This window comes from Rhinolophus sinicus, linkage group LG04 (genome assembly GCF_036562045.2).
Source record: "Rhinolophus sinicus isolate RSC01 linkage group LG04, ASM3656204v1, whole genome shotgun sequence".
NCBI lineage: Eukaryota > Metazoa > Chordata > Mammalia > Chiroptera > Rhinolophidae > Rhinolophus > Rhinolophus sinicus.
In genome coordinates, this window is record NC_133754.1 from 114,563,966 (window position 1) to 114,572,217 (window position 8,252).

The following is an 8,252-nucleotide window of genomic DNA, read 5'->3' on the forward strand; positions in this document are numbered from 1 at the left end:
TCTCTACCCACACACTCAACTGTCACTGCAAGGACATTTCAAGTTTCCTGCTAAAAGTCGAGTTCTCTCCCACACAGAACAGCAGCAATCAAAGCCTGGAAGATAGGGAACTTAGCAAAGAGTAAAGTACAGAAAGACAAAAAAAGAATGAAATAAAATGAAGTGACCTGAAGAATTTATGCTCAAAGGACCTACTGATTCATATAGAACAATCCAATTGGCCTTCTAGTCCTTTTACATCCAACATTTCATGCATATTTAATGACTGAGCTCTAGACATTCATTGAATGTCACAATTTCAAAATGCCCTACAATTCAGTAAATACATATCTGCAATTTACTTTTGCACCAACAATTAAAAGGTCTGCTTTCCAAGTGTGTGAACAAAAGGCACGTATACATTAAGTTTACTTGAGAGTGAGAGCAGGCCCAGTTGTACAAGCTTTGAGCAGCACACTGGCAGAATCACCCTGATTTGAATAACTGCTAATGATTTTATGTTTATTTGGGTACTTTTAAGTGAACCCATGCGTATTTCCCATTCCTCTTGATAGAGGTATTATGTTCAGGGTCATCTTTTGCCTCACCTTCCCTTCTATTACAGGGGTCAATTGTCAAAATCACCAATACAAGGCCTGCACTATGATTAACATTATAACATCAGTCAACAGCTGGTATCTATTGAGTGCTTCCTTTCTGCCATGCACTGTTTCAAGTGTTTTAGATGCATTGTCTCATTTCATATTCAAAACAAGCCTCTAATGCAGGTGCCATCATTATTCTTAATTTATAGATGAGGAAGCCAAGGGAGAGAAAGTTCTTAACTCCATCAAGGTCGCATTTCTAAAAATGATGATGATGGGATTTGAACCCAGGCTGTCTGACTTTGGGGCCCCAAGTCTATAAAGATATACCAATGACGTAATTAGGAAATCCACCACAGAGCTGTGAGGAGTTTAAAATGTTCGTGTCTAGTAATTCAATTTGCTTCTTGCTCCCCCACCCTTGAAATATATTTTCTACCCAATATTAGTCTGTGCCCAAAGACATTTTACTCTTGTTGATGATAACTCTATTCAGTACTGACTCAGTATTGAATAATCATTTTTAACAGTGCAAATGCCCATGCACTTACTTGTCTGAAATTCAAATTTAACTGAGTACCCTGTATTTTATCTGGCAGCCTTCTAATGTTGTTTACAGTCTGTTTTATTTAGCCTGGGATAGTATTCCTAAAGCCACTTAAACTTTTTTTTTCTTTTTAAGTCGTTGGATTTCTTGGTGTCCAACTTGGAAATGTAACGTTAGCATTTCATTCAAGGAGATGCTGAAACCGTAGCCTCATGCCCTTTACCTTAAACCCAGTCATGGAGCTAGAACTGCCAGATGGCAGTCCTAGGAGATAAATTAGTCAAGGCAGCAATTAACCTACTTGGAACACAATGCTGATCCAGATTCCATCTATCTTAAAAACGTGTCTCCATAAAGATTTCTGTTGCCTTGATCTCATAATACCCTCACTTCCAAAGGGCTCAGAAAATTTTTTTTAAGTAAAGTGAATTAAAATTATTTGTATTTCAGAATTTTGAAGTGCCCTTTAACAAAGCAGAAGTCCTCTAGGCTTTTGAAAATCTGGAGAAGAGGCTGTAGAAGTTTCTGCAGCATTTATTATATGCATCATGAGAAATGCCAAAAGAAAGCCCAGGTAGCGAGAAGGAGCAGATAGGCGCATGGGCGGCAATCCAGTCACTTTCCTCCCTAGTTATCTCCTCAGGCCGCACAATTCTTTTTCAGACAATTCTAATTTCACTGATGCTTTCCAACACCCCCAAATTAAAATCACCCAAAGGAATTACATCTTTGCTCTCAAACGGAAAAGATGCAATGTATCTTTTGAGACATAAATAATAATAAGCAGGAACAACAAAAAACAAAAGATGGAATGCTTTCTTTACCTGCCCACTGTCCCATTGACTTCAAGAAAGATCTTGGCAAAACTTTCCAGAAGTGCAGGAAAACACATTTGGAGAATCTCACACATTTTACCAGGTAGACCAGGCACACCAGCAGCCCTACAAAAATGAAGAGCTGCTCCATAACGTTGCCCATGATGGCACCGCAGCAGATGCTGTTTCAAGTCTGGCCCATCCCCTCTGCAGGTCTCCTAGGTCATGGCTGTTCTGGGAGGCGTGTCACCTTTTAGTCACCAGGTGCATTCCATCGGTGGAAACTTTTAGATTAGAATAACTTCGTTACACAATCATCTGATTCACAGGCTTTGGAATAAAGTATTCTTTCTAATATCTTTACAGCACTGTTGGGCTTTTGTGACCGTGGGAGAGCTGGTGAAGGAGTAAAGGCGGACATGAAGAAAGATAAAGCCTGGACAAAATTAAAATGGTAGCCCAAGGTTCTCTCCTTTATTCTTATTTGGAAGCTTACAAGGATGCTAAAAGAGTGCAAAATCCTGTAAGTCGTTTATTCAGCAAATATTTGTTGACTACCAGCCTACCAGGTAGCACCACTGTTGAAGGCATTGGGAATATACAATAGTAAACAAGATGAGGCCACTGCCCGGGGGTAGCTGAGATTCTAGTAGGAGAGACAAACGATATACAAATAGCTAAGATAATAGCAGATATCACTGCCGTGAAAAATGCTACTGAGTGTCCTATTAGAGTGACTAGTGAGCAAATATGTTACAGAAGGTGTTCAGGAAGGAATTCTGTGAAGACATGGCACTTTGAGCTGAAATCTGAATGAAATGTAAGAGCCAGCATGCAAAGATGAGGTTCCCCCTCCAGGCTAAGGAACAGGGAGTACAGATGCCCTGAAAGGAGAAAGATCCATGTACTTGAGAAATAAATGACACAGTAGAGGGACCAGTCTGTAGAGAACAAGGGAAGGAAGATTAAAGTATGCTGGAGGTGTGGGGAGCAGCCCGATCCTCTTGGTGTAGAGTCTTGGACTTTAGTCTAGGAGCAACAGGAAGCCACCCACTGAAGAGGCTCAGACAATGGACTCATATAATCTGAATTACACTTTTAGAAGATCACTCTGGATGCTGAAAAAGATGACCTTTTGTGGATGGGGATGGAGGGTGGGCATGAAAACTAAAGTAGGGAGAGTAAGACTATGGCATTCATCCAAGAAGAGCATCCCAATATTCAGTCCTTGACCTTTTTCTCTTCTCTATCCATGCTCGCGTGTTTGGTGGCATTACACCATCTCTTGACTTTAAGGACTCTATGTGCTGAAGACCCCAAATGCACAACTTCAGTAGTAACACAGACTGGTCATCCAGACTTGCATATCCAACTGCCTACTTGACACCTCCATTTGAATGCCTAATAAGCATCTCAATCTTAATATGTCTAAAATTGGTTTCTGATATTATCTCCAAATGTCAAAACCTGCACCACTTGCTGATTTCCCTATCTCAGCAACTCTTATCATCCATCTGTTTAGGTTAAAAATCTTGAAAATACCCTTGACTCCTCTCTTTCTCTCATATCCCACAGCCAATCTGTCTCCTACTGGATTTGTTTCCAGTTTTAGATTATGCAGAAAACAGTGCTACAGATATTGTTGTATTTGTACTCTTCGACACCTATGTAAGTCTCTCTCTCTCTCTCTCTCTCTCTCTCTCTCTCTCTCCTTCTCACATACACACATACACACATACAATTGCTAGTCACATATGTTAATCATGTACAACTCCAACTTTACTAGTGTATCAGTCAGATCCACTCAGGAGACACAAACAAGACAGCAACTTGAACAGGACTACTCAATATAAAATTATTAATTATTTATAGGGAATTAGCTACTAAAAAGGCATAAAAGAGAACTCAAAAGTACACCCAAGGGCTGAAGGAGAGTATCTAAGGAACAAACTCGGAAGGGGGCCTTTGGCCCTGGGCGGCCAATGTGACCAGTGGTTGCTAGCCTGGAAATGGTATATCCAAGGCAGGGATATTGCCATGAAAGGGCAACCTAGTCTTCTTACAGAGGAGATTCACAAGGCAGAGATAGACTTGCCAGACCTTCGTCCGAGGGATGAGCAAATTCATGTCTCACTAGGAAAATGGGGCTCATCCTGGTCTCCTGTCTTGCAGAACGTCTGGTTCACAGACGGCTCAGCAATGGTAACTAAGGGCATGACTACATGGACAGCAGCAGCTTTCAGGCCAGAGGATGGGGTGGTACTCAAGGAACAAGGTAAGAGCAATTCTGCTCAACATGCAGAGCTCATAGCTGTGGTGTTGCAATGAGACACTCAATACAGGAAAAGCAACTTATGGTCAGAATTTGTACTGACTCTTGGGCAGTTGCTAATAGAATTACAATTTGGTCACAAAGATGAAAAAGACAAATTTCAAAATTAATGGCGAAGAAGTCTGGTCCAGGGATTACTGGGAAGACCTAAGCCTATTGGCTGAACAGATTAAAATCTTAGTCACACATGGATCAGCACAGAGAAAGGGAGAAACACCAGAAGAATACTATAATAACATTGCAGACTTTCTCACCAAAGAATCAGAGGTAAGGGTAGAATCTAAGGACTCACTATCGAGGCCAAAGAGACAAATCAAATTTCCTATTAAATCTCAGGACTATCATACAACTGGAGCATTTAAGGTTCCTAATGAACCGGACAAAACACAATCCTTAGACCCCAAAACACATCCACATAGACTGCAGAGGGAGCGTAAGCCTCCAGGTCATCTAAAGGACTATATCACTCATGCAACACCAGTTATAGAACAAAAACCTATTATAGTTGGTGATACTATTAATCAGGTCCATTTAGGAACACATTCCCTTTATAGTTGGCTGAATAGAAGAGGTTTACAAATTCCACTGCAACGCATTAAACATATTATTTCTACATGCGTTGACTGCAAAACATTTAGTGACAGATATAGATATAAAGAACCACCTGATACTACATCTATATGCACTTTTACTTTTCTTTGTCAAATTGATTTTATTGGACCATTAACACATTCATACACCAAAAATATGCATGCACCTTGATGGATAAATTCTCTGGCATCGGAGTTGCATTAGCCTGTCACAACCCACATCAAGGGCAGCCCAAGGAGCAATTCTTCGATGGTGTTGTTTCTATGGACCACCTAAGATAATTGAAAGTGATCAAGGATCACATTTTACCTCCACAGCAACTAAAAAACTGGCACAACTTTTAGAAATCCAATGGCAATATCATTTGCCTTATAATCCCACTGCTTCTGGCAATATTGAAAGATGCAATGGACTTTAAAAAACGGAACTAAAATTACTAGGGCAACATTCTTCTTTTCAATTGGCACTGGATGTTGCATATTTCCATTTAAATCAAAGGGAAAGACTTGGTCATGAGCCACCTCACTCTTATCTAAATTGCTGACCAGATATTGTCGATTTGCCAATTGACAACAAACCTTATAAATTTCCTTATAAAGTCACCATTAAGGATCATAAAAATAAAGGATATAATCGCTGATGGAGGAGGGAGTACTTACTGGACTTCCGGAGGACGTGGACAGTTACAGCTCCACAAAGCCAACCAAATCTCCCCAAACTTTTAAGTATTCTTACTTTTTATCCATGCACTTGTAAAAACTCAACAACTACAACACGAACAACATGAGCAGTTAGGACGAATTTTTTTCTTTCTTAGATCCCAGTACTTAGAAAACCAGCTAAGAAGACGCTGTGATAAAATGTACACTTTGCTGCAGCTTGCCTATGCTGACATTCAGAGACTCCTCAATTATGGTATTGCATCTACTAATTCTTGGAGCACTTTTTCTCTGTTAGAAATGGATTATTCCAGGCCATCTGGCTGTACGGCCAATAGTGAATGTCAGATCAATCTAACAGAACAAATAGATACAGATTCAGTACTTTCCAATGACACTTATGCTACACCCGTCACAATTCAGAGATAAACCTTCATTCCCTTTGAAAGACACTTTTATCTACAAGGCTGTTACCTTTCTAGAGATCTTGTTCATCCTTTCACTTCATCTATGTACTTCACTATGCAACCTGTGGAAGTTACGTTTTCCGATATTCCTATGGTACAAATTGAAACCCCAACACTTGTAAAGAGCTTGGGTGATGGCTCATGGATTTCGTGTACACGCAACAAATCTCAGTTATTCTATTTTAATCGTACAGCCATGTCAAATAACAATTTAACCTTTACAGCTTGCATTCATGTTTTGAATGTTACTAATATGGCTTTTAATGGTCATAGTTACATGACCTCTACTAATACACATTTATCATACCGCTTCCTTCTACCCACAGATACTAACAAATCAATTCCTTGGATTAATTCCACCACAGTCAAGGAAGCTATTCATCAAAATTTGGACGTACTAAAGACCACTCATGATGACACCATTAAACACCTCCATGCATTGGAGGCACATACAACCAAAATACAGTCATTGGTTTATACCATGAGTGCAGGGTTATCTAAGGAAGGCATGGCCACTGAATTAAGTACACCCCGTTCCTTTTGGGGACTTATTAAGAGATCCGTGCGCCCACACACTTGTTCTGACTCATGGAGCACACATAACCCTTTGTACTTCTTTCACAATACCTGGAATTCTATCATTGGAAATGTTTGAAGTGAGCTTAAAGAAATTTTGCTTTTTATGATACGTATTGATTTTGGATAGTATTTGCTTAAATATATTATACACACCTGTTTCACAGGTAAAATTTTTGCTAAAACACAATAATTGTGATTTCCTCAATGTTTTCTTTGTAACATTTCAGAAATCAGGGGATGGAATGTATAGAGCATATAAAATGTATTATATATATTGGATTGAGGTTTGCAAAACAAGTTGTTTACTGGTAGGGACAGGAATATGGCCACACATGTGTGAGACTGATAAGAGTGAAGTGCAAAACATTTTTGTGTGACACTGAGCATAACAAAATTGAGTGATAAATACCTTCACCAAAACAACTTCTGGTTGTCACCTAAGAAGTAAAAAGGCCCAAGGAAAAGAGGATAAAAGCAGAACTCCAGAGCAATGCTGTGAGAAGTTTGACTGGGCACTCCGGCTAAGACCCTTTGCGAGGAGCAAGCCACCATACTCCGGGACTCCCCGAAGCTCTTCCTTGCAAGACCAGCTCGCCTCAGACCCGTCGTGGGCCCAGTCGCCTCTCCCGGACCAGGGACCTTCTCCATCCCGATTGACTCTGGGACTTGATTCATCATTAAATTCTATACTATTCTGTATAACCTTCTGTGCTTACCAGAGCATTGGCCTCTGGAGGGACACTGGCTCCCAAATAAAGCTGCGTTACTCACTCTATCTGAATCTGTGTGCCGGGACTTTGTTCCCCACTCGCTTCACGATTACCACACAGGGACATAGGGCCCTGCCAAGGGGTTAATGTCCCCTTGGCTTTCAGGAAGAGACTGAAATGTAGCAACTGCCCTTCCAGGCGCTCGCAACAAGGCTTCACTGGAAAGAGTGTAGTTGCAGCCAACTGGATGGTGAAGAATTTCTCTGGGTTTCCCTGAGACAGAGCTGTTCGCAGTCAGGAGGATAAGGCTGGTCAGCAGGGAACTGCTGTCAGGGGGGACAGGAAATCCCCACTGGGAGGCTGACAAAACTTGCCAGAAAGCTGCAAATGGGGATGCTTCTGAACTCACTGGGGTAAGCTGATTGGGGAAGAACTGACATTTATTTTTACACTATTGGGTCTTCCAACCTATAAACATGGCATATCTCTCCTTTTAGGTCTTCTTAATATCTCTCGATAATTTCCTCAAAAAATTGTACTTATAAAGCTTTCTTTATATTAAGAAAAATAACAAAAACATACAAAAGTAGAGAGACTAATTTAATGAACCCCATTTGTATATTATGTATGAGGTGTGATCCAAAAATACAGTGACTATTTACATTTTTAAAATTTTATTACAATAAAAGACACATTGCCATTAATTTTCCCCATAATAGTCCCCCTCGCTTCAAATACACTTATCCTATTGTTGTTCTTGCCACTTTCTGAAGCAGTTCTGGAAGTCCTAGTGATAAAAAAATATAGTAAATACATCAACCAGTAAAATAGTCATTTGTTATCATTATCAAGCATTAGGTATGTGCTATACTTTTATATGACTGGCAGCACAGTTGGTTTGTTTATGCCAGCATCACCACAAACACGTAAGTAATGCCTAATGATAAGATGTACGACAGTTATGGTGT

At 40.1% G+C, this 8,252-nt stretch overlaps 1 protein-coding gene across 1 annotated transcript in view; it reads right to left on the reverse strand.

Moving 5' to 3' along the window:
* The window catches only part of HSD17B3 (hydroxysteroid 17-beta dehydrogenase 3), a 61,466-nt gene extending 54,244 nt beyond the window's left edge, over nucleotides 1–7,222 (reverse strand). The window contains exon 1 of the mRNA XM_074331481.1: nucleotides 7,129–7,222. Within this exon, the coding sequence (XP_074187582.1) occupies nucleotides 7,129–7,222 (94 nt within the window). The remainder of the gene's footprint in view (nucleotides 1–7,128) is intronic.
* Nucleotides 7,223–8,252: the final 1,030 nt, after the last annotated feature.